General features: G+C 38.5%; 1 protein-coding gene across 5 annotated transcripts; it reads left to right on the top strand.

The window, feature by feature from the left end:
* Positions 1-333: 333 nt before the first annotated feature.
* LOC111340162 (uncharacterized) lies at positions 334-27510 on the top strand. 5 transcript variants are annotated; one of them, XM_022946954.2, is made up of 33 exons: positions 334-517; positions 2136-2214; positions 3725-3882; positions 6166-6216; positions 6559-6726; positions 7487-7579; positions 8292-8366; positions 8947-9001; positions 9691-9787; positions 10387-10447; positions 10539-10636; positions 12119-12188; positions 12746-12815; positions 12932-12996; positions 13647-13709; positions 14195-14265; positions 14825-15762; positions 16491-16699; positions 17258-17366; positions 17471-17527; positions 18703-18814; positions 19231-19321; positions 19569-19655; positions 20246-20398; positions 20799-20928; positions 21792-21824; positions 22033-22136; positions 22712-22795; positions 23208-23350; positions 23854-23887; positions 24073-24171; positions 24474-24560; positions 26176-27510. In XM_022946954.2, the coding sequence occupies exons 2-33, from the start codon at positions 2163-2165 to the stop codon at positions 26521-26523; spliced, it is 4065 nt and encodes a 1354-aa protein (XP_022802689.2). In that variant the 5' UTR covers positions 334-517; positions 2136-2162; the 3' UTR covers positions 26524-27510. The 5 variants fall into 5 exon arrangements, with proteins under 5 accessions (XP_022802689.2, XP_088609969.1, XP_022802686.2 ...); XM_022946951.2 differs by lacking the exons at positions 334-517; positions 2136-2214 and having other exon boundaries at positions 3517-3882; XM_022946953.2 differs by lacking the exons at positions 334-517; positions 2136-2214 and having other exon boundaries at positions 3518-3882; positions 14825-15585.

Raw genomic sequence — 27510 nt, 5'->3', positions numbered from 1 at the left:
TCCGAGTCGAAATATGATAAAGGCATATTAACTTATAAATCAATTTTTAACGAAATATTGTTTCATCTAGATTTACTCTGTGATCGTCGATTTACTCTGTTATGGTCGATTACGTTAAACAGGTTACGAACTGCTCTTATCCAACGTACATCCGAAAAATGGAAAAAACAAACTTGACCTACGGGCAGGTCAACGGTAGACAATTTAAGTTTCTATATTTACCGATATGTCACGCATGTTTACAACGCCATAGCGTACTGAGGTCACCCATGTGATTTCAAAAAGTTTCGCTTTCTTTGTAAAAAATTTTGATTGTTGTCGGAAGGCGACCAAAAGCGAAGTAACAGTTAAGGCAGTCAAATTCGTTTGGAGAGGAAGTCTTTTCTGTGAATTTATTTGGATCTGAATGGTTTGAAACTAGCTAAAGGTCGTTTCACGAACTAACAAGATTAGTGGAAAGTGTCGCGTGACTGAGGTTTGGCAGCGGAACTTTGAGCGGATGAATTAAAACTGTAAGGTATGGTTTACAGGAATCGCAGTCTTTTTAATTTACTTAGTGACTAACTACAAACAGCTAATCTTGATTGTTTTAATTTAATTCCATTTCGAACCATATTGGTGGAAGCTAGGTGAATCAAAGCGCGATTTTGTTTACGCTTTTAATAACTGAAACATCTCTGTAAGCCTAGTACCTTACAAGTTATATTCTCACCAGTAATAGATTTGTCAGTTTAAGCACATTTTTAAATCAACGCGAATCCTGTTTTACAACGAAAATGCCAAAAATAGTGTCCTGTAGCTGTGGTAATTTAGTGAAGTCCAGAAGAGGTTATATGACCCTTCAATGATGCATAAACATGGGCAAAAAGCTAACTTTTCCGCTCTAAACGAATCGTAGAGAAACCATTTCCCGAAGAAAGGGAAGTTGTTATCAAGAAAGTGGAATATTAACACGAAAGGAACTTGATTTTGCATCAGACCTCTAAAAAAGTAATCATCGTCAATGATGGTAATGATAATAAACATAGGTTATAAGGACTTCAAAATATTTACGGCGGAAGGTTTTTTTAAAAGCTAGCGTATTATGTATTCCAACAATGTTTCCAATGTTTCTGAGAGAACACCGTGCGTGAGCAGGATAAAAGACGAGAGGATTGTGCTGTTGTGGGTAAGGGGGAAGTAAAATGACAGTTTCAACTGATAAAAGTTTCAGTTTCAGTTTCCGGACCCAGGTAAATCGTTGAATTCTGACAGGTCTGAGAGGCTTCATGAATATAGAGAGAAAAACAAACATTGAATGTCGAGAGTATTCAGAGACGAAAAAAATTTACGGAAATAAGTAAAGAAGTGGTTAGAAACGTATGCATGTGACATTCAAGCATTTTAAAGGTTTCTTGGACTATTTCATTGGTGTGGAGCACTTTTCGTTTCGTATTCATCCGTTGCCGGAATCGCTTTGCAGAGTGATGGAGAGGGCTGGGAGGGGGAAGTGGGGACGGGGCTGGAAGGGGGAGGGGGAGGGGGTGGGGACTATCGATAATTTTTCTGAGAAGGAATTTTTACCCTCAAGTTACACACGATTTTTTTTCCTTGTTATGGACTTCTAAAAAGTTTTTCTTACCCCTCAATCATGGACTGAATAATCAGAAATTTGCCAGTATTTTCTATCACTCCATTTGCGGTGTTTTTGTTTGTTTGTTTGTTTTTGAGGTAATTATTCGTAATTATACATAAACTAACCCATCTTTCCGTAACCTTTGAAACCTAAGAGTTACAAGCATCTAATTTCTCCTTACAATATCACCCCTGAATTAAAAACATCAAGGTCACGAGAATAAAGCAAATGAGGCACATACCAAAGAAGCTCTTGATTGTTTGAGAAATTCTCCCTATTACCAGCTTGGGAAACGTATGGATAACAGCATGGAGAATATGTAGAGTAATGTTAGCTTGTAAAGGGTCAAGACATCATGGTCTCAAGTATTTTCTTGGTGTGCTTGTAACTGAAGACAAAAGAACTCGGTTTGGCTTGTAGTTTTATTGTGCTTCAAAATATTCTTCTTCGTACTACAAGAAAATTATGGGATCATTCTCTTTTGCTCATTCCAAGTTGTTGTTTAACAATTTGCTATCAGGTTTAGTCAAGTTTGGAGAGAAGAAATATGGGAAACACGCAAACTGAGTTGCTGTGTCCAACAAAGGATCTTGAAAAGGGTGAGTTTGGAAAGAAACACAGGACCACCCAGAAACACAAGTATAAAATTAGGGGTGCTGTGATAGGGGTCCTTAGTTTCTTATCATACTACTACACCAACGAATCTACTTTTTTTTTATCTTACCCAATTATAGAATAAATGTATATTTAAACTGCGATTATGAAACTAAATGGAAAAAAGAACTCTTGATTTCTGCAGGAGTTAATGACTAATCTTGCTTCTCGTCGGAAGCAAGTGGACTATTTTCTGCGGTAAAAAGATGCAATTAAACGCGTTCAATCCCCAATTAATGATACAATTTGAATGCAGGAATTTATTGTACTATCTGAAATCAGGCACGGTTCAAAAACACGGTTGCTGACATGAAATGTTAGTAAAATATCCAGTAACGCAACCCAAGGACTGAGTACACTTTTGATTCATTTTTTAGGTTTTGTGAAGGGTCTTGTTTTTTATATATTTTGTTTGATTCAGTTTTGCTTACTATCTATATAAAAGATCACAAGACGTTGGCCTTAATTGTCTTCTTATTTCATTCAAGAGAAATCAAAACCAAATCAATTATGCCCTTAAATAAATCCTGGTTGAGCGCTACCTAAACACCTTCGAAAAACGTTCTGACTATCTGACCACTTTGAATCTCAAAAAGATGAGTTTGCACAGGATTTGGACAGTATCAGCGTTAACAGTTTGATCTCAGTCTCCGGTACGAAGAAAATTAAAGTGCGCATTTGGTGTACTGACGTAGTTGCCTTTCCCTGTCATGTTTCCTCATCAACTCATCCCTTTGTACTTCCGATATTTCCCACTTTGAACCTTAAAAGGTAAAATAAAAGGAAGGTGGACAGTAAAAACAAATGTTTGTTTTCAGGGATTATGTATGCATCACGCATGAGCACTCCCTGATTAGGCTCCTGACCGGAAGTAGTGTTGCATCCCACTCAACTTCCGTGCAGAAGTTGCTTTTAGGATACCAGTTTTTGCGATAGACAGGTCGTAGTAAAATATGTATAAGTGTCATCTTATTTAGCTTTTACCTTAAATTCAAGTGATAATTTCAAACTAATAAATTGCTTTGATTCCCAGTTTGAGAAAATACGCTAAGTCATTCCTTTAAGGAGATCAGTAGTTTCTAAACGCCTAGAAAAACGTTCCCCGCGATATTTGGAAATAAAATATTGAACTTGAGCCAAAAGCGCTCATAGTATGTATCGTTGAAAGTCTTTGCTATTTTGTAAAGAGGTGATCTTTCGAGCTCTGTACTGATTGACGTAATCAGCTTGGTAACCACGTACATTGTAAAAATATTAAATTGGTCACGTTGAATGATCAAAGGTTCTGCAATCAACATGTTGCGGCTAGGTTTCAATAAAATTTGATGAGGCCTTTGCAGACAGTTAATGATATGTAGAAGCCGTTACAAATGTCAAATAAGTGGCAAGACGAGGCTAGCGCTCAAGATAGCGGTAATTATGCGATGATCACGGACGTGCAGCCATCTTCAACAGGTTTGAATGTGAGTGGAGCTCAACATTTACAGGCATTGGCCAGTCCCCGGACATCCAAGAGGCGAAATTTTTTGGGTTCTCTAAGCAAAGGAACCCTGAGAAAAGGGACAATAATTACGCGGCCCATGAATCAAGATTCTATGCCCGAAGAAATGGAGGTGAGTTTATGTTTCTGATTTTAGTTCTAGAATCATGATCACTGATCATTAGACTAAGGGTGGAAGTTTAACTTATCGCTAAACTTGTTTAAAATTATAAAAATCTAGCAGGTTGCTAATTTGATGAACAGGAATCTGGCTAAAGTAAATTAAGCTTTGTACATCTCCCCGTGGGTCGATCTTACCTCTGCATGTTTAGGTAATAAAAATTATTGTAACTAAATCAGATATGTTGTGAAAGGTTGACACGAAAGTACTGGCGAAACGCGAGACAAAGGACAACTGTAACACGAACTAATATCTTTACTCAACTCCCACTACTCTGGTGAAATAAAGTGCGTCTTGTTATTGCAATACTGCTGTAGTCGGGCGGAAGGCTCCATGATTGCAGTCTTTTTCAGTCGATGACGCTCTCTCCCACTGCCTCTTTCCCTCTCTCTCCCTCGCAATTATTGTTTATTGCATGATCTAAATACGATCACGAGAATTCAGAATTAATTAAAAGACGGGTACATTCTCAAGAGGAGATTGAAACAAGTTGCCTTTAACGGTTTTTCCTTCAACAAAATTTGCATCTGTAACACAAATCTTAAACTGCACAGAGTAAAAATATTTGCATGGACAAGTATTTATTTTTATTTTGAACAGAGACAGATTTTTAAGAGTGAATAGTTGACTCTCCCTATTCAAGAATGTTCTTTGGACTTTGAAAACAACTAAGTACTATAATAATTGTGGTTTATCTGATCACTGCTTTATTGCTCCGTGTAGAGTGGAATTGAGGACAAACTCTGATCCTCATGTAAGTGTCCTTTGCCATTAAATTGAAGTCACAGAAACACAGGATGACCGTGATTAATATCTGGATGGGTGCATCTTATAATAAGTTTTTATAGGATGGTTCATTGTGTACAATAATTCAGTTTTCCTTATGTATTCCTTTTTGGGATCTGTAATGTACTGTTAAAGTGAACTTTAGATTGTTCTGCCTAAAGTAGTTTGTTTGTGGAGATGTAAGTGTAGAAATATACAAGAAACATTTTTGAGTCATACGTGAACAAAAAACATTCAATTGACTCTAAACAACATGGGCCTTAAGGTTTTTTTTGCTTCAAAAATAAGCCTTGGATCAAGAAAATTTTTTTTTAGTTTAGGCGAGATTCTGTTTCTTTATAATGATATTGCTGACTATATCAATGAACAAGGTGAAGCAATCTTGTATTCTGATTAGTTACCTGACAGGGCAAGATTCAGCCATGTTTACTTGCATGAGGAGAAATGGCTCTTACTTTTTTCATACAGAAAGGTTTTAAAATAACAAATTTGAGAAACACAGTAGTAATAATAATAATAATAATCATAATAACAATAATAATAATAATAATAACAATAATAACAATAATAATAATAATAATAATAATAATGATGATGATTTAAAGTTGATAATGCAGGAAGTGGTTGTCCAATATTCCAAGCTGGTGGCTCCTGTTAAAAACACTCAATAATGATACCAATTAGTTTAGTCATGACAGAAATCTTTCATTGACCAAGCCTTTTGTTGGACAAAATAGATTGATATTGTCCCTTCCTCCTTGCTCTTTTCATGGTTTTTTTCTTATGCCTTTGTCTTAATCCTGGCCATTAATCCTTTTATCCTTAAGAGTGACAAATATCTATTTCTCTTAACAGTGTCACTCCTGAGTGAAGCATTACAGTAGTGAGAATAAAGAAAATGATCACCAACTAAAGAAGCTCTAAATTGTTTAACAAATTCTCCTTGCAGGTGTCATAGGAAATTTATAGAGAACAAGTATCGAGAATTTGCATGCTGATGCTAGGGTGTAAAAAGGGTTAAGACACCAAATAATAACCAGGCTTAATATATGGCTGTGTCTCACAAGGACTGGGAACTACCAAATTCACAAATTTGATTGGCTGAAATCAATATTGAAAGTGGTCTAGATTTTCTTATCTAGACCGGCATCTAGACCGATCTAGAAAAGAAAGGTACAAAGAATATAAAAAATTGGCATATAAGACACAGCCATATAATAAACATCTCATTAACTGAGCTAGGTCGGTCTGTGTGGGAGAATCTTGACCTCGGTCACTTGTACATACCTCACTGCATTCAGTCTGTACCGGCGACCTCGGTCAAGATTCTCCCATACAGATCTCCTGCTCGGTTAATAAGAACAAAATAATAATCAACTAGACTAGTTATGTAAAGGAGTATTAATAAAAGCAGTTCAATTTTAGGAAAATGATCTTTCCTATCTACAGGAAGGCAAGGAAGGTGATGCTGAAAGAAAACGAATCATGAACATGGTGAAGGTATGTTCAGGTTGTTGCTCTGAAACTTAATACTGTATTTTTAAACCCTTAAACTCTTGCTCTCTCTGATTGCATTCAGTTTGCTGCCATTCAATGTTATGTATTAATGAATTAATTTACTCTGAATGGGTTAAAATGGGGTTCCTCTGGAGGCTAAGATAGTAACTAAGATTGATTTAATGAGGACCATAATGTGGGTTGTTGAGCTTGGTTTGTTTTGGGATTTATGTGGTCTTAGTTAGCCTGGACCAAAGGAGCAAGGCTGATTAGTTTCTAGTCAGCCTTTTTGAAAAAAATAGCTCAAACAGTACAAAATCAATGAGATTTGATATTTGTTTTTAGGAAGGGAAATTGTCTGTTGAAGAAGCCATGAAGGAGGCAAAGAATCTTGGAGTGATTGCTTCTCCTGAACCAACAAATGATGATGGGAATGGAGAAGAGAAGATCTTTAATTTTGGAGTGTACAAGTATGGCAGAGACAAGACAAGTCTGTCTAGAAGAATTTTACAGGTTTGACTTGCTGAAACAGTTCTTAACTTTAGTTACATTTTGATATCATATCTTCTTTTTCCATTTTTTCCCTCTCACTTCTCCCTTTCCTTGTTATTTTTATCTTTGTTGCCTTTCTTATCTGCTCGCTTGTTCTCCCTCATTTACATGTTTATTTGTGTCTTTGTTTAACCTTTCATTCAGGCAAATATTTAGGCAGAGCTCTGAAGTCTCGTGCATTGGATGTGAGACTCGCGCAAACAAATTCAATCTTATGCTTTCGCGCTCAAGCCATTATTTCTCACTTATTTAAGGTTTTGGATTTACTCTCACTGTTAATTTTGACAGAGCAAACTGCTGCTTTTGTTTAATACCTACAAAATTAATTTATATCCTTCTAAATATAATTTACTCCTTGTTCCTCATCTACTTGCTTTGAACATTTTTCAGCTGTGGAAATTCTTGCTCAGATTGAAGGAATGCATTCTCAGCTACATTTTTCCACAATTTTTTGGGGGAACACAATGATGATGATGATGATGCCTATGACATCACATCCTGAGCCAGCAGATGGACTTGAGAAGTCTGCTTAAGTTTAGGTTCCTCGGGCTGTAAATCTGTAAATCCTTCTACAGACATCTCCTTGTCATGTTTTTCCCTTTTTCCTGATGTTTGTGCATTCAGACAGGCATTCAGGCAGGCACTCAAGCATGCATTCAGCCAGTCATTGAGTCTTACTTTCCAGGTTTCAATTGTTAGTAAATGTTTCCTTTCTCTCCAGTTTGATTTTCAAGAGAAGGTGCTGTGTATTATTCAGAAAGGAAACAGAAACAAGAAATTTGCATTCACTGATATCAGAGGGTTCGACAGTGAGGTGAGTTTTACATCATGCAATGACTTGCTATAAATATGCATTAACCTATTGACGTCCAGTGCGCCCGTATGCGCCCATGTAGACCCACACCCTTTCTACGCCTTGTGACATCATCACTTTTAACCCTGGAGCACGACTTTGAGCATGTACTTGAACAGGTTGAAAATATCTTACAAACGATACCAGAATGAGTGCAATTGAGTGAAGGAGATTGGAGAAATAGCCAAAAAACCATGTAACTTTGACCTGAAAATCTGCATGAAAATCTTGTTCCATTACCCACCTACCTTTCTGAGCGTGTGGTTTGAAAATAATGAGTAGTTTCCTAAAAAATCTCTACACCAAAATGAAGCCTACTAAATTTTCAGCAAGTGAGGAGAAACTTAAGGCAAGGAGAGGGGAAAAAAGGGCAGGAGAAAGAGAGAAAAGTAAAAGTCATAAAAGTGGGGCATTACTTTTCAACCCAAAAACTATCTCGAAATTTTTCTTTCTGTGCGTGCCTGAGATTTTCAGGCCGCCATTTTGCATTTGGATCGAAAGGCCATCAAGTGTACGAGCTGTCAATGGGTTTTTGGTAAGTTTGAGCTTTTAAAACCACAACAGTGACCCAAAATCTGCTCGACTAGCTTCAAAACACAGTTTTTCACTAAAGCTGCGGCCACTAATGGGTTAACTTGACTTAAGACGATGATGTGCAACTTTTTAATTTTAGGATGGTGTGAGGTTTTACATCTATCTTGAAAGTGATTATGAGCTTGATGCTGACAGTATTGAAGAGAAGAACAAGGTAGGTACATGTTTATTGATTTTGTCTCTGAAAAGTGTGGAAATAACAATTAAAATGAAATTGATTTCAATAAATTATGTTATGATTTCCCCGTAAGTTTCATAGGAATGAACATTTTAGCAGTTTCCTATTGCGTGTGAACTTGTATCTTGGGAATGAGGTTATAATATGGTTACTGTTTGAAATGAGAGTTTCCTGGGGAATTTTTTTTACGACAAGAATAAGGACACTAGAGGTTACCAAATTTTAACCCAGTACCTTTGCAGAGTTGTTGTGGTATGACACACAGCTACATTTCACAAGTGAACAAAAGCTCCAGAAGTGAAGTATAGGCAATGACAACGGTACTAACACTGGCTAGGACAATGACAAAAACTTTGACCTTGTTGAAGTTGCCAGTGTTGAAGATGACAGTGAAAAGAACAAGAATGAAACAATGACACTAGAGTAAAAGGAGTTTAGCTAGCAATGGGACATTTGATGAGGGAGAAAGGAAGAATAGTCATGGCCCAAACTACAAATATTTTACTCCTCAGAATCACGTGCATCAGAAAACATTTTATCTTAATTTCTCAAACAGATTTGTCATCTATTGGATTCTATTGTGACACAGAACAGAGGAGATGAACCAGATGGTAAATCTTTCATTCTATAACTTGCTCTTTACCAAGCAAACTACATTCAATCCAGCGAGATTCAAAATATAACCAAGTGAATTATCAAGTCAATCTTGTATCAAGCTAGTCAGATAAATGAGTGAAGAGTAGTGCATTCTACAATATGTGGAGAGAACCTGTTAGGAGAGTTTTGAGGTTAATGGGGTGAATATGAAATAAGTGACTAGGAGCTCTTTTAAAATTTTGGCTAAAAGGAGGGGCACCTGGAAGGAGGGTGCTTAACCCTAACCCTAAAAGATACCCTAACCCTAACTTTTTCACCTGATTTTACATGAAATAGACCTATTTGATTGCTTAATCCCAAAAAATGGATTTTTCCGAAAAAACTTGGTTCTTTGTTAATCAATAGGGCATTTTTTATTTTCTTTTACTGATTCTGCCGTAGTTGAAGCTTTAAAAGGTGTAAATAAAGTGGCAATAGAAACATGTTTTCCTTGTATCCTATCCATCTAAGAAAGTTCAAGAGGGGCACTTGTTTAACATTATCACCGAGGGGTGGGCACTTATTTGGGGAAATACATTATTCTTTTACCGTGTGACCAACAAATTTCTTGGGCTTAGTACTTTCTGGCAGACCTATTGACTTTGTCTTTCTAACTTTGAGGTACCTGTTTCACAACAGTAATCAATTTATTTGATTTGAATAGGGGAATTTAAAGCACCATCACTTGATGCTACAAAAGTTATCAAAGAAGGCCAGGTTGAGAAGAAAGGTCACAGTGCAGCATTTATGATGTGGCCCAGGTGAGGACAAGCTGTTAGGTCACTCAGTTTACTGGAGAAGCCATTACAAAGATAAAGACTGCACAGCAGAGGCCTTTAGCAGGAAGACAATGATAGTTAACAATGTCAATTAGAGTGCAGGGTCAGCCATCAAATAATTTTTTCACTGGCCATTCCTTAGGGGGGAGCATTGCGTGACATCCCGAAAGACGGCTGCGAAGGAGACTAGCTAGCCATTCGTTAGTTCTGAGTGAAAGTGGATGCAAAATTTACCAGGATTAGCTCTGGATATTTAATCAATTGCACAATAAGAAATTGCTGGACATTTAATGCAAACTTTATGGAAAGCTTTGGACACTTAAAATGAATATTTCCCCAGTCTTGCTCATAATCTGATGGAACAATATTGTGTTCAGGTTAACTGGGCCACTTTTATCTCTTATTTGCTTTCTACTTTTTTCTTGTGAAATGCTATCATCAGTGTTTCCAGAACCTATGCTTTTACAACTTCTTAGCACTCTTCCTCCCTGCAAAGTTTATTGACCAGCATTGCCCAAATTCTTTAACAAGCAAGGAATAGGTGTGTTGTCTGAAAAGCTATCATGTTTTTCATCATGTAGGCGATGGCTGCGTATCCAGCAGGGAGAATTATCATATTTTAAGTTGGGAGAGGAAAGCCAGGTGGGTTTCTATAAAGCAGTTGTTAGTTGTACAGGGTGGTTACGCTCCTGCTTTGTTCTTAGTTAACTTCCTTGTTTATCTTTGCATGAAGGCTGCTTTGAACATTGTCAAGCTTGGTCCTGGGCTGGCTGAAGTCAAGGGTGTGGATCATAATGCTTTCATTATCATCACAAGCAAGAAGGAATACAGGTGTGATAAAATAAAATCAGTGCATTTCATCTACCCCAGTTAGGTAGAATATGTGGTTTCCCACTAGTCTGTGTACCAAACAGTCAATAATGAGAGAGTGAGGTCCAAGGCAAGGTTTGGGCATTGTTATGTTTTTGGATACTGTTCTTTACTCCAACCGTTCGGAGTTAAAAAGCAGGCACGTTTATTCGAGTGAAAAACGGCAATACGGTAAACTCAGAAAAAAAAAAGCACCAACAACCTCGAAAATTGCGACTCAAAAGAATCAAAACTAAAACTCGCACACACTTGAATCGCACGCATAACTTGGTTACGAAGTTTCAAAGTTTACGAAGTTTCAGCGCGCGCGCGCTAATCGCGCATCATGCGAGTTTGGTAATTGTCTCCGTAACGCCAACAGTGTCTCTCTCCATTATATACGTGTTATTATTAAAAACTGGATCATTAGATAATGCAATTCAAGACTTTTTATTGGCTTAGCCATTATGGTATACGAGTCAATATACCATAATCTACAAATATGGTAAGCGTACGCGTCAGCTTAAAATTAAGAGAGAGCTAAATAATTTAATGAGATTTAATAATTTAACATTTTTAATAAAACAATTATTCGCGCCTCGTTGGCTATCTATCATCTCATATCCAACGCGCGCTCGTCGAATAATTGTTAATTTAACCAAGCGTGAGGTCGAGGTGGCTGGATATTTGCCGAGTTCTTTTTTCTCCTTCATATGCTTTTATATACATTTATATCCACAAAAATGCGAAAAAAGAACAAGGCTAATATCCAGTCATCTTGACCGAACAAGCTTGGTTAGTAAAGGACTTATTTTATTGGAAAAAGATTTCGCGTTTTTAAGAATTAGAATAACTTGTGTACTTCGAGAGCCGGGAAAGAAAACCAACTGTGTTTGTAGTACAGCAAGCTCACGAGAGTCTTTTCTGTTTTCTTTGTTTTGACTATCATCTGCCGCTTTTTGTGTTTCCATCGCCGAAATTGTCCAAGAATTACGAAGTTGATTCTAATTCTATTTTTTTTCATGCGCGGGATCGATGCGGGCAATCCCGAGTGGGCAAGATGAGGTCATCTTGCCCGCTCGGGTAGCCAATCAGAACATAGGATTCGTTTCATGTTACCCAAGGGTACTGCGAGCGATGTAGTAAATTAAAGTGGATAGCGTCATCCAACCTTCGAACAACCCAGGCCAGAGATGACCAGAGATGGTGATGTATCCAGTGGATAGTGTTATCCACACGGCCTCAAACCCTGACGGCCTGCACGCTAGTCGCAAGGCCATTATACGCACCAGCACTTCAAAGAAATAATTCTTAACAATTTTTTTTTTCAGTACTGCGTCTTTGTCATGTCATGTGTTATGGTTGTGTTGTCATTCAATCATTAATGGTAACTAACCAGTTACTTATCTAAAGTAGATAACATCTAAATTGTGTTGTAAATTTGTGATTATTTCCATCTTTCAGTTTCCGTGTGTTGAATCTGAACAATGCAGGCGATAACGCTGTTGAGAAAGAAAGAGATTCATGGATTGAGGTTTATTGCTTGCAGTCTATCCTGCTTTATTTATTTTAATCATTAATGTAATACTAATTGCTCATAAATGATAAATGCATAGTCCAATGCTTTCATTTCATTTAGATTAACTGACTGTTAAAGTCCATTTTTGCGCCCATGTCCTGTACACTTTGGACAGTCTAAATGAAGTTGGAATATCTTGTTGAGATCATTAATCGCGCGGTGGAAAACCTCTTCTGAATTAGTGCTTTCCTTGAGAGCCAGTATTACTCAGTGAATAACACAGGCAAACTCAGAGAAAAAGAACTTCGATTTCTGCCAGTGGGAGTTGGACCTGCAACCTTCCATTTATTAGTTCGGATGCTTTATCACTGAGCTACAGGAGATTTGTGTTGCCATGTTGGGCGCGTGGAAGACTTATGACAAGTAGATATTCGCCGCGCTTAAAAAAAACACAAACTACCGCCTGCAAGCAGGCTATAGTTCACCCTTAGTCTGGAAAGACAGCCTAACATTTTCACAGACTGCATGATGTAACGGTTAGTTGGATGACAACTTGTTACTTTGAATTTAAGGCTATAACTGCAGCTTCACAAGTGAGTTTCCGTCAATCAAGAGCAGTGTCATCAGTTCCTGATGATGCAGGTTAGGAACCTTGAAATTTTTTTCAAAATGACGAAATACATCACTGGAGTTTAACACTGATTGCTATTTATGACAATATCTCAATCTAGTAATGATTGACTCTCGAATTTTTTCAGCCATTGCATCCTCTGCAATAGAACAGGAAAAGTTTCTTAAAGATGTCGTCCGAACACTTCAAAGGGTATGTTTTTACACCGTATTTTTTTGTCGATACAACACGACATCATTTATTATCCTTTATGCGTTTTCAGTACTGGATTTATTTCAATGTAAAATCATATATATTAAATTTCGGGATATAGTTACGGTAAATCATTTGTAAATATTTTGTAAAACGGAAACAGGTTTGAAGCCGCGATTGAGTCGCAGTTGCCTGACTTAAGACATGTGCAACAACGATAGCACAGAGCAGCGGTTATCAAATAGTATTGTTCTCGAATAACAGGAGCACTGATTCCTTTGAGTGGGTGTGGCGTTTATCTTAGGACGGTGTTTATTGAACTGTGCTTCCATTTGTGTCGTTTATTTTTAGGGCGGCTATTAATCGTGTAAAATGCAGTTTAGAGTTTTTCTTAAATACTATGAAGATTTTATAGATTTCGATGAAAGCTGGTTGGGAAAAAGAAGTATTATAAAATAAACCAAACTGAAAAAAACCAGGATTAATTTTGAAATTCATTTTGAATTTGACGTAACAATTTTACATCGAATAAAATACAGATTTCCTAAATACAGGAAAGATTTTATAAGATTTTCACTTCGTTTGCAAGGGTAAAGGAATCTAAACTACGTAGTTTGACGTTACTACACTTCCATTTTATTTCATATTAGGAGTTGGAGCAGTTAGCATCAGTATTGTCTGTAGTTAATGCACCTATTCAAGCAACTGTGCAGGTAAATTAGAATTTATTGATCAAGATACTTAAACGATAAAACCAAGATCCAAACGGAGCTAAGAACAATGTCACGAGGGGCCAATGATGATTTAGTACAAAACAAAAAAAAAAAGCTGCTTGAAGCGCGAGAAATCACAAGAAATCAAGTTTTGGCCGGTTTTCCTTTGTATCTGATTGGAAGAGAACGTTCTGATCGACGAAAGGGGGCGGGGGGGGGGGATGAAAAGAGTGTAGTATTGAAAAAAAAAGTCAAACAACTCCTGGATTACTTTTTACATTATTTTTAAAATAGCCTTAACGATGTTACCTTCACTTAACCGGTTATTTTTTTGCTAACATATGCTGATTGATTAATTGATTGATCGTATATTTGTGAGAGCATTTTTACGTTTGTTGCTATTATAGGAGTTACTTGTAATAGGTATTATGTCACGATTCGTTAGCTTTAAAACCTTCAGTCACGTGGTAGAATGCTTATTTCAGGTAAAGAAGGTGAAAGATGTTGTGCACAATTTGGATTCTCAAGTCAAAACAGGCGTGTTGTCATGGACAATGTGAGAGAATTTGTAATTTTTCTTTTAGTGTTGTCTTTAAAAATTCTCATGCATTAAGATCCCAAAATCACCCCGTTCCTTTTCTTGGACAATCAAAGGTTCAAGTATGTTTCAGGTCCTTTGTTTTTAGGGTCGTCCCAACTATTTAATTTAATTTTTGATGAAAATTCTTCTGAGTAAGATCCAAAAATTATCTCCTATCTTTTTTTGGAAAATCAAAGGTTCATATATGTTTGGTTCTATGTTTTTGGGAACGTGCTTGCAAATAGATATTATTATTATTATTATTTTTTTTTTTTTTTCTTATTCACGGAGCTAAGTTTTGAGTCTTAGAAAATTGCTCATAAGATAAACAGAAACTTTGAAACAATATTTTGTTGTAACAGTTGTAGAGTAACACTGTAGAGATGAAAATGTAACAGAAGAGAAAGAGAATAAATGAGGGTTGAGGAGATTGGCACGAACTTTTCAAGTTGCGAATAAGGCAATTTTTGTAAAATGGACACATCGTAACTTGGCGCCACTAAGACCCACTAAGGCCCACGTTGTTCTCTCCTAGGAGACAAGTGCTTCAATCTAGGAAAGATTCTATCAAAGATGGAGTCGCGGTCTTACCACAACACAGAAAAGAGTATTTGAAAGACAGCAGCACCCATGTACCTCAATTCACCAAAACTTCACCTCCGAGAAGAAAAGACAGTGACAAGCTACCTAGCTTGCCAGCTCAACCTGAAGATGGTTATGAAAAAGTTGAACCCCCGCAGCGGACAAAAAAACCTATATCAGAACAGTCCTCACATGTCAGCGGTGGACCCCCTCCACGGCCTCATAAACCTTACGAGCTATTAAACACATCAGTCAGTGACAATTCTCCATCTACGCCTCGACAAACTGTCCCACCTGTGAGGCCTTCACGGGGTAGTAGTTCTTCTGTAAGTCACTATGAAACTGTTGAAATCAAACCTCAAAAACGCAAAGGATCGGATGGAGGAGATGTTGGTGAGCATACACCACCAAGGCCGCCTAAACCTGGTAGTGCTGTGATTGAAGATGACAACTCTAGTATTTATATGCAGCCACCCAAACCCGTGAGTGTCGTAAACCCAAGCGATGACTTCGATATTTATGACAATGTCCACATCAAGAACGTTCCGTTAGGAACGAAAGGTAGTCTGCTTGATGCTTTTACTGAAGAAACGAAAGAGTCTACTATCGTTGGTGGTTCTACCGGAGAGGAAAAGGAATCAGTGGCCACCGAAAATGGAATAGCTTCACCACGGACTCAGGAGACCAAGGATGACGTCACAAATATCATAGCAGGTGAAGCAACGGACGGTAACCTTGAAATCGATTCAGGGGGGATGGGATGTGATAGTCTTGAGCAGGCAATGGAAGAGCGACGGCAGGTTCTGCAGGAGAAAGAAACTAAAGAAGGTGTGGTGTTACTTTCTAGGCAGAAGCCGAACGAGAAAGGTTCTGATCTGAGTCATACCTATGGTATGTGTTTTAGCTATTTAAGAGGCATGCGCGACCGCTCATTCACATCTTACTCTTTGCAAAAGGCCTCTTCAGCTCTTTTAGCGTGTCTTCGTCAGTCAGTAGCATTCTCATGGTTGCAATAAGTATTTTTGGATTAGAAGACTCGAGGAATTCCACCGATTGCAACCTTCAGAGGCATCAGGATCTAACTTTGTATCATTCTTATCTTATTTTCTTTAGCCAAAAGCTCGATAAGCATCTGCTGTTCGGTAAATCGAAAAGGATTGAAGACTGAACACTAGAGTGGCCATGGTCTCCTTTAATCATAATGCTTAGACAATTCTTACTCGTGCGCAGCCTCATGATTCATAACTAGCTGGTTGTTACTACTTTGAAGCGTTGCTGGTGATAACAGCATTTTATAGACTTTCTTCCTTCTCTGCCCATGTCCTCAAATCTCTTCATTTCCTTCGAGTCGTACGTGTAACTATTTATTTTCGAGTTTAGAGATCAGTAGTTCGAAAGGTCGATAAACAAATTGAATTGTAGTCAGTGGTGTAACCAGTACAACCTCGATCATCAAATTTATGATGAAGTTCTTAGAATTCTAAAATTGCTTGGATCAGAAATCAAAAGCGCTTTCCTTTTTCAGGAAAATACTAATTTGAAAATACTTCAGACAAACAAATATTGCGTGTAAAAGACTTGCAAGTAATGTTTCCGTTGTTTTTTCTTTTCGTCCAAAGCTGCTGAAGAGATCGGAGATAATAGACCTACTTCGGGCAGCAATCCACCGCCTCCTCCACCCCTCCCCCCAGGAATTCCCCCACCCCTCCCTCCAGGAGTGCCCCCTCCTCCTCCCTCACTAGGGGGTGTCCTTCCCGGAAAACCTTGTGCAGTCCAGTCCAGAGTTAAACTTCGACCTTTCTTTTGGATACAAGTACCAATGCAAATGGTAAGCAGAATGTTTCTTTTTACACGAGAACAGATGTTTTCAGATACATTACCAACCCGGGACGTTTTGATACCGCATTCCTTTCGCCTTTTACACACCATTCGCCGCGACTTCGGAGAGGTTTTCATCATGTGGGTGCTTTGAAGCCCTTCATTTTAATTTATGTTGACATAAAAGCTACGTACACTCCCAGGCCGCTCTCAGAAGAATTTTATTTGACTCAGTTGGTCAGTCAGCCTACTTACGCCCTTGATCGATCGGTGTACAATCTAACGAACAACACCCAGCTACAACTACTTACTTGACTCTGACAAAGACTTCCGCTCAGGTTGCCAAAACGTTAGTCGCTACTACCGACAACAGTTCTTCTCAGGACTATTTGGTTGTATCAACTAAGTTGAAATTGTAAATTGGCCACCGTAACGAGTTAAAAAGCTGACGTTTCACCCGGACGATAAGACGACACCATAGAATGATTCCCCCGAGTGCGAAGCATTCCATACGGTTCAAATTATTTTGCTAAAGCTAGAATGGAGTCTCCAAATTTTTCTTCCTTAGGTTTCCAACTCAATGTGGATGCAAGCCGCTGATCGCACAAAGAGCATAAACTTGGATTTGCTCGAAGAAATGTTTCAGATAGAGGAGAAAGAAAAACTCATGCCTACTGGTGAGTGTGATCAACTTGCAAGAAAAAATATTACGTGAAACATACATCCTTTCGTAGTTTTGTGGGAACTGTTCTTATTCTTGAATCGCCTCATTTTTCTGCAGCTCCCACCAAACCCACAGCGAAGACGTTATTGGATCCAAAACGAGCACAGAATCTTGGTGCGTGATAGTCCTCGTTATCTTATTAATTATTCGTCACCGCAGAGCAGTTTTCAATTGAGTATTGAAAGTGCTCCTGGATTGCTTCGGATTTGCTTTACTTAGCTCTGTGATTGGTCTAGAAAACTCGCACCATCAGCTCAACCAGTCAAATGCAAGACTAAAAGTAGTTCCAACTTCGTCACCCGCGTTTTCCTGCGCTTCAAGCAGGTTGCCTCTCTCATTGGTTAATGATGGAGTCAACCTTTGTTCTGATTGGTAGTTGTGATAACTTTGGTTTTGCTTTTTCGACACTCGAATGAAAACTGCTCAAAAACAATAGAATAGTACAATCTGCGTGTGTCTTTAGAGAGATTTAGCACGACGTTACATGAAATAGCAAACGTCAGCTTGTCCTTTCACGTTTCACGTAGAATGGCGTAACCCTTGCTGTTTTAGCTTCGCGTGAGCTCTCGTCATGGTGGATTGAGGGTGCCCTTGTATCACTTACAAGCAATAGTTTTGGTTCCCTTTTCCGAAAATTAACTTCTAGTCTGTGAAAGAAAAGTGAAGAAAATCTTACTTACACGGCAAAAGTAAAACAGGTTAATCTCGCGTAGAAGCGTAGAAGCGGCAGAGCGTAACCGGCAAACGTGAAACAATGGCGCGAAAAACAAGTTCACGTGGTCACTCTCGCTGTTGACGTTTCACGCAAGCGCGGTGCTAAATCTCTCTTTTGTTTTGTTTGGAGACCGCCACAACTATCATTTCTGTTCGTCTCCTCGGAATGTTTGCCATTGTTCGTAATGGCCCTAGACATTACTTATTAAGCTTTGGTTTTTACACATGATTTACATTTAATCGCGTGCATCGCAAAGTGGATTTAAAACAATTTTCGTATTCTGCACATGAAACCCAAACCTTTCTTTTATTACCGTGACTCGTGATATTAACGCAAGCCGACACGTTACACAAGTACTATCAAAAACATTCCGAGAAATATGATGCGTTGAAAAAAGTTCCAAGGGCGCAAATGAGCGTTTAATTTTTTTATTACTCTAAGAACTGACTTGTTTTGTCAGACACCTTAAGGATGCAAAGAAAGGGTGAAGTTCGTAGAAAAATAACATTTCATCGCTCTTAATCCTAACAGAAGGCGCCAAGTCTCCAATAATTCTGATTTCTCTTTTCCTTAGGAATTTTCCTGAGTGGGTTTAAACTGAGTACCAAGGAGATTGACGAGAAACTGAGTGTGTTCAGAGAAGAGGATGGCGCCTTGCCTATGGATCATGTGATTGCTTTGAAAAGGTAACAAAATGATACTCCCGTCCAGTTGATTTGCTGTTTAGTTGTTAGATTAACCCTTTAACTCCCAGAAGTGATCAACACGTAATTTCTCCCAATAATATCCTTACATTATCCAGTATACAGGTTGTGAGAATACTTAAACTTATCAGGTAGGCGTCGGTACCTTTATTGAGCACCAACTTCTCGTAACTAGTTTTCAAGGAAACGTGCAGTAGCTAGATGGGAGAATTAACAATCAGATCTTAGGAGTTGAAAGGTTAATTAAAGAGCGGGGCACAATTGATCTGATTTATCTTTGTCCACTTCGGACAGGTCAATTTTAAGGTTGTTTGATCCGATTCACGTAGGTCTTGTAATTAGATCTGACTTAATTAGGTCAAGTTTTAGCATTTCAATAAATTTTTTTCAATCAATAGGTTTCTTCCATCAGCTGAAGAATTTGAGATGTACAAGAACTATAAGGAAGATCCCAGTGCATTACTGCCAGAAGATCAATTTATGATGAAGGTAACAACAGAAAACTTGCATTTGAATAGCATATGGCATCTCTAACGAATTATGAGAAGTTCTGATGGTGAATGAAGGTTGTGCTTTGCTTGTAGAGAAGGACTTGGGGTAGAGTGGTTCTAGTGACCTGAAAGGCAAAGGAATTATTGAAGAAATGTTTCCCTCCCACAAACGTTACACGCAATATTCAGCAAGAATTATGGATTTTTTAAATCGTGTTTTTCTTTGGTCCTCTCTTCTTGATTAGCTTTGTGGGATAAACGACCTGGAGAAACGTTTGGATTTACTACTTGTCATTTTGGAGTTTCCCCAACAGTTTGAAGATCTTGTACCAGTAAGTATCTTTACCATGGCTTAGAAATCTGATGCAAGCGAGAATAAAAGCGCACATCCACGCAGTCATATCTAGTGAGCCGGATTTTAAAAAAGTTAGGAGGAAAAAGTGATACTCCTGTAGTGAAACAAAGACTTTTGGACGAGTCATTCTTCATCGCCGAGGAGGGGCGGAAGATTTTTTTTGGGGGGGGGGGGTGGTTGGGCTGGGATCACATGATTTTCAGGGGAAACGGAAGGGATCAGTCATCGCAAATAGCGTATAAAGGGGAGACTATAGAAAATGGACTGCCAATTAACTTCCAGTAAGAGGGGTGGTGGTCATAAGAATATTGCGGAGCCCTTTGGGGGTACAAGGTAAATTTAGTCATAACAACCCAAAATCTTCGTAACAAACCAAAATCTTTCGACCCCCACCCCCTCCAGTCGATAAATGACCGGCCAGCCAGTGAGAACTCGGATTTAATACTGGAAATTGGTTTCCGTTGCAACACCTCAAGAAAAATAAAACTGTTCACTTTGCATTTGAAACTTTTTGACAAAAAGAGATCAATGATAAATTTACCTTTTTTTCTAATTTTCATTTTTCAGAATGTGAATAATCTCTTGCATGCCTGCAACGAACTATACAACAGCAAAAACTTTCGGCTTACCTTGGAATACGTGTTGTCAGTTGGAAATATTCTGAACACAGGCAGTACCAGAGGCGGGGCATACGGGTTCAGGCTTCACTCCTTACCAAAGGTAAACGGTTACTAGGGTAACTCATCATTGACTGATTAAACTTTACACTGGTCAGCAGTTATAACCAGCAGAACTGGTCTTGTTATTTGCTTTAGGCTAGTAGACTATCTCGCTCTAGATCGGATTACTTGCGAAATGCTCGTCGTGAAAATTTTGAAAGCCATCAGTAAATTGTAGACTATTGAAGTCATGCGAGATGGCGCAACTATAGACCACTTTTTCTTTAATGGCTGGCCTCATCGTGGTCTTTTATATTCATAAACCTCAGTCTTTATGGCCTCTACCACAAGTTCAAAAACAGTCGAATTTTCACTCAAAATTGATGCCAAGAGGGCTAATTTGCAAGCTCATCAAAGACTTTTGAAACTTAAGCTCTTGAATTTTTGTATTGCATTCGCAGTTGGCAGATGTTCGAGGAAATAACAAGAAAAACAACCTCCTCAAATTCCTAATCCTTCAACTCCAGCAGTCCAATCCTGAAGCGTTAAATTTTACAGACGAATTGAAAACTGTCCAGAAAGCTGCAACGTGTGAGTAAAAAAAACATATTGAAACTAAGTTCTCTGATTAATATATCAGATAATTATCAAACAAAAGGTGAAGAGAAGACCCTCGGGTATAAACATCACGGGCTTGGGACAGGGAACACTTGAGCCCAATGAGAAGGGGTTTACCTACCTCCCTCCCTCCCTCCCTCCCTCCCTCCTTCCCTCCCTCCCTCCCTCCTTCCTTCCCTCCTTCCCTCCCTCCCTCCCTCCTTCCCTCCCTCCCTCCCTCCCTCCCTCCTTCCCTCCCTCCCTCCCTCCTTCCTTCCCTCCTTCCCTCCCTCCCTCCCTCCTTCCCTCCCTCCCTCCCTCCTTCCCTCCCTCCCTCCCTCCCTCCTCCCCTCCCTCCCTCCCTCCTTCCTTCCCTCCTTCCCTCCCTCCCTCCCTCCTTCCCTCCCTCCCTCCCTCCCTCCCTCCCTCCCTCCTTCCCTCCCTTCCTCCTTCCCTCCCTTCCTCCCTCCCTCCCTCCCTTCCTCCCTCCCTCCCTCCCTCCACCTAGGACCAGGATGTTATAATGTTTTAATCTGGCCTCGCTCTGTCTTGTAAATGGTATCCTCTGGAGATAATCAGAGATTGAAGAAACCTAAGACTGGAAAGTTAAAGGTCAGTGAGTGCACCAGCATTTTGAACATCAAGATCCTGTGGTATTTGAATTTGTACTGTATTTGCTTTGGAATTGAAGCTGTTTCAGTACCATCTTATGCCTTTCTTGTAAACAGCCCTCTCTCTTCCTCTTGGCCAATACTGCAGAATTAATTTAGTGGGATCTCCCCGCAACTTCCCCATCCCAGTAGTCAAAGGCCGAACTAACTACGTTAAATTCTCCAATTTGTGTTTTTCGACACTAGGCTCATCCAAAGCCTTGTTTGCTGAAGTAGAAGGTGTGTATAATTTTTTTTTTCAATCGACGCATCATTAACCCAGCCCTTCATGTCTGGGCAAGTTTACACTAACGAATTTAACCCCAAACGCTGAGCTCTCTCACTGCTCTTTGACTTCTACTCCTGGACTATTTCCACACAAAACATTTTTTGACTCTGCAGAAGCGATAGTCGAGCCATGGTGATCATTTCCTGTTTTTCTTTATAGTGATAAAGAAAGACCTGAACAAAATCAAGAAACACTCGAGCGAGCTGTTTTTGAAGCGTCAGCAGACCAATCCAAAGGATGTCAAACTCCACAACGACGTGGAAGTATCCTTTGCGTCGAGTTTGAACTGAGAAGTATCATCTTTGTCCATATCTGAAGGCGTCTCGGTCACGCACGGCTCAGTCACTATTTGTCTACACTTAGTCACTCTTTGTTACACTCGGTCACGATTTGTGTCGCTGTCACTTCTTGTTCAAGTTTACTACCTTGGTGGTCAATCTTTGTGGACAGATTTAAATTGACCTTAAAGCAACAGTTTTAAATCACTGTTAAAACTCACGAGCAATAAGTAGAAGTTGCATATAAGCTCACAAGTTATACATTGAACCGAAACTTATGCAGCTTTGCTAACCATAGGGCCGCAAAAAAACCACCAACATCACCCCCTCAACACAGAGACAAAAAAATGACTAGACTAAAGCTTAGTGCAGGTTCCATTTCAGAGGAATGAGCATTAGAATAACAAATACGATTTCAAAGACTTCATCATCTCAATTCAATTTGTTGTTCCGTAAATCCGAGTTGCCATGTAAGTTGTGGCTTCCTATACTATTAGACTGAATCATTAAGATGCATTTAAATGCACTTGTATAGTTATTCTTTAACAATCTACCCTCAGGCTTTTGTTAATGAATATGAGCAGAAGATAGATGATTTGGGTGAGCAGTGCAAGCAGATGAAACAGATCTACAACAAGGTCTTGGTGAGAAAAACCAATCAATATACAAGTGAATTGTCTATGTGCATGCCTTGGAGAACACAAATGGAGAAAGTTTGTTTTTAGCACACGCTCCCTCCATTACTGACTGCTCTTAGGTCTTAGACCCACAATGATTTGTTTCTGTGCGGTTATGTGCCTTTTTAAACTTTTGATCCCTAAGAGTGACCAACATCTAATTTCTCCTTACAATATCAGCCCTGAATCACACTCGAAGGTCACAAGATTAAAGGAAAAGATCAACTTAAGAAGCTCTTGATTGTGAAACAAATTCTTCCTGTTAGCATTGTTGGAAATGTACAGAGAACAGTATGGAGAATATGCATACTGATGTTAGGGAAGAAAAGGCTAATACAGCGTTACTCCAATTGATGGCATTTTACTCTTGTCTGAACAGGTTTCTTTCGGTGAGCCTCAGAGCAGTGATTCAGAGGAAATTTTTGGAGCCATCAGCACTTTTATCACACAGTTCAAGATAGCGTTGAAAGAGCAGCAGCATGGCAATAAGCAGAACAAGGGTATCAAATTGGAGGGCCTCAGGTAAGATATGATATAAGGTGCTTGGTGTATATGAATGGTGGCACTGAAGTGATAACGGTCTCAGGTGAGGCCCATGGGTTACAGCGAGGGGCATTGCCGCGGCAAAGGCACCCAATCTAGAAAAAGTCAAGTATCTTTATTTTTTCGTGCGATGTGCAAATATACATGCGATGAAGTTACAAAAAATTATTGAGGCTGATGCTGTCCAGCATTGAGATCTCACGTTTCGGCCATTTTATCATGGCATAGAGGCAGTTTAAAAATCGACAACTAAACGCAAAGCGTTTGAAAGCGCTGCGTATGAGTCATGGAAGATTCACACAGGAGTTGCGCAAGGAAGCATGCGAGGGAGTTATGGGAGGGTGCTACCTTGGGACATGACCTATTTCAGTTTTGCCAGACTCGTCCAACGTGGAGAATTAACGCCAGCAAATGCACTTCGTGTCTATTGAATGACAATAACGGTAGAGATATCTTGATTTTCTACTTATTTTTATTTTCAGCGAGGCCATAGCGCAGAGGCAGAAGTCGATAGGTGTAAGTGTTTTTTCTCATCATTCTGCGTCAAACGATGTTTTGCTTATTGTCTTATTGATTCTCTGCGAAGTTTTCAATCTAGTCCTGTGTTCTCCAATGAATAGCATTGAAATATTATCTTTGTGAAATGTAAGATCTGCCCTGTGGGGAAACTGGATCTCACCGAACTTTTTGCGTCCTTTTAGGACTCCATTTCAGTGGCCTCTATGAGTTCTTTATCGTCAACATCAAGAACCTCCGGCCAAGACAATGTTGATGAAAACAAAACCAGTCGGAACGATCAGGTGAGGACAAGAAATACCTAATCATAACATATTTTGGGGAGCCATATTTTAAACTGCTGTGGTCTCAGTAAAGTACAAATGTCAAGTGCTAACGTCAGTAACTAATGTCAAGTGCTAATGTCAGTAAGGTACTAATGTCAAGCGCTCCACACCCCTCCCTCTCTCGGGTATTGTGAGGCACTTCACACAAGTGTAATATCGAGGACCGAGCAGAACACCATGAACTGACCAAAAAGTACCCTCTTCCCAATGTCTTGTGGTTGTATTTTTTTCAGGAATTGCTTTTACTTTTTTTCTTTCAGAACAGAGACAAAATTCTTGAAAGAAAGCCATCAAATAAAGATGCGAACACTTCTTCTCACGCACCACCCCCTGTCATTCATAAACAGGTACATGTAATGATTTTTTTGTTGATGTTTTCTCGAAGAGGATACTTGTCGACGAGCCTGTGTCAGATTAATTTTTTCTTTTTCCCGTTAGGTTATTAAAACACATTCACCTTTTAACCCCTAACAGTGACTAACATCTAATTTCTCCTTGCAATATCACCATCAAACATTAAGGGTCACGGTTCACGAGAGTACGATAGAGGAAATGATCACCAACTAAAGACCTTCTTGATTGTGAAACAAAAATGGAGAACGGTTTGGAGAATATGCATACTGATGTTAGGGTGTAAAGGGTCAGGACCAAACGAGTAGAAACTGAAATTATAACCAGACCATGGATAAGGAAGGAGATAAATCCATCCAACGAATTAATGGACACTTTTTTATTTATTTATTTACTCAAATTCAATTACACAGATAATCAAAACAAAAACAAAAACAAGGAGTTAAATATATATACAAGTATAAAAAAGAGATATCTGAGTAATTAGGCCAGTTTATACAGAATTCTAGATTCCTTATTTTAAATAAACTGCCTGTGATAAAATACAAAAAAATTAAAAACTAACTTAGACAAATAGCAACAACAATACGTAATCAAAAATTATAAAAATTTATCCTTACTTAAGTTAAATTTACTGATATAAAACTGATTCACTTTCTTACTAAACAATGATACTCGATCAATTGTCCTAATAGCTACAGGCAGGTCGTTCCATAAATCCACAATGCGATTAAAAAATGAGAATTTAAAAACATCGGTTCTAAAGCGACCCTTGGCAAGTATGGCTTCTGTGTTCCTCATATTGTATTTATATGATTTGAAGCTAACATATGATAGGACGTCAAAATCAATGTGCCCCTTCAGACATTTAAAAAAGAAACATAAATCTAACACCTCCCTTCTAAACTCGAGAGGCAAAAGACCTAATTTTAGTAAACGTTCTGGATAAGTTAAATCACATTTCAAGATAAATTTGGTGGCACGCCTTTGAACACGCTCAAGGGCCTTAATTTTTGCTTTAGTATAGGGAGACCAAACTTGAGATGCGTACTCCAGCTGCGGTCGTACCAACGATTTATATAGAATCAACATAGTTTTTTGGTCGCAATCAATGTTGCACGTTCTATAGATAATACCCAACATCTTATTTGCTTTACTTATAGCAAAGTCAATGTGATCGTTCCAGGATAAATTTGAAGAAACATGAACGCCTAGATCTTTCTCAGTTGAAACGACTGCAACCTGTGACCCACTCAGATTATATGATGTGTGCATAAAACTCTTTTTCTTTGTCACGATAAGGTGCTTACACTTATTAGCGTTGAAATTCATCAAATGCTCAGACGACCAACCAGTTAAGCTTAGCAAGTCTCTTTGTAGTTGAACTGCGTCAGCACCGTTATCAATAACTCGATAACACTTCATATCATCCGCATAGAGTTGGACAGTAGTCTTAGCATCCGTCACACTTGGGGCACTGTTAATATATATTATAAACAACAAGGGTCCCAGGATAGACCCCTGCGCATTAGATAGAGTTTCACCCGGTCGTTTCTCTTAGTATTTGATTATCCTTTAGAGTTGACTACGTCACTATCTTTTCTTTTTCAGTTGAGCACCAAATTACCGCCAAAATCACACTGGAGAGCGAATCAAAAACCAACAAGGAAAGGTTTCCTGGACAAGCTCAGCGGAGGCAAACATCATTCTCCGAAATGGGACAACAGATATTTCGAGCTCACGGACACGGGATATCTTAATTACTACAAGAAAGCTGATGGCGGCAAACCTATCAATTCCATCTATTTGAGAGGTTGCCCTCTGGAGATAGATCCCAACGACCCTCTTGTAATTCTCATTAAGACCGAGGAGAGAGAATGGAACTTGAAAGCAGTAACTGCTGAGGAGGCCTGCGCATGGAAAGAGGTTCTGTCATTTTACACTGACAAACTGAACTGAAGGCTCATTAATAACTCAAGGGATAAATTTTTGCAAGCGCATTCGAACAATGGGCTTAATTTTACGGTTTGAGACCGAAATTGATCCTGGTCCTGCTGTTTGACAATTGGGATGATCCAGGATTTAAATTCAATCCGAGGTTATTTTGCTTAGAATGATTTCAAGCCTGAGAATTACATAAACTATGAAAGAAATGAAGAGGAAACGAAAGTTATCTTAAAATTGAATTTGACGACAACCTTGGATTTCTTCAAAGACTTATTCGAACAAGTGGGGCTAGGCCTCGAACCGATTTATCAAATTTCCACTCAAGTTCTCTTTTCTTTCAAAATGAAATTCTTGCCGTAATGCGATATTGTTGTTCAGTTTAAAAGGCTTCGCATCCTGTGTCAATTATTTAATTATCAAAAAAGTGTACTTACCTAGTAACTGGCACACCATGCATCCATGTATGTTACTTAACGTAAACTCTTCTCAAAGTGTTGGGGAATTTTTATTATTATTATTATTATTATTATTATTATTATTATTATTATTATTATTATTTGTGCTGAAAACTGTTGAACAGGTGATCGATTTTCATTATATACCATCCAATTTTTAATATAAACAAATGAATGGAAGAAAAATATGAATCAAAAATGAAAAAGATACTTAAAATTCATGAAAATGGTTTAAATCATTTATTCCCAAGATTGTGTAGTTATATAGGATTGTGTAGGTATATAATTAATGATTTAAGTACGTTAAATTTTATTAATTCATCATTTTGCGAGAGACATGAAAAAGAGACTTCACGCAATTTACTGAACTACTATCTTTGGTATTTCTCTTACCGCTTACGCTACTAGGAAGACCTCAGCATTTGTCATAACTCGAGAACTGATGGTAATATAAATTATTTTAAGCAATTCATTCGATGTAAAGGAACTTGCGAAATATCACAACAGAATTATGAATTATAATCATGCGTTATTGTATTAGAAA

This window comes from Stylophora pistillata, chromosome 3 (genome assembly GCF_964205215.1).
Source record: "Stylophora pistillata chromosome 3, jaStyPist1.2, whole genome shotgun sequence".
Lineage (NCBI taxonomy): Eukaryota > Metazoa > Cnidaria > Anthozoa > Scleractinia > Pocilloporidae > Stylophora > Stylophora pistillata.
Note: the sequence above shows the minus strand (reverse complement) of the source record. Positions and strands in the feature narration are given on the sequence as shown.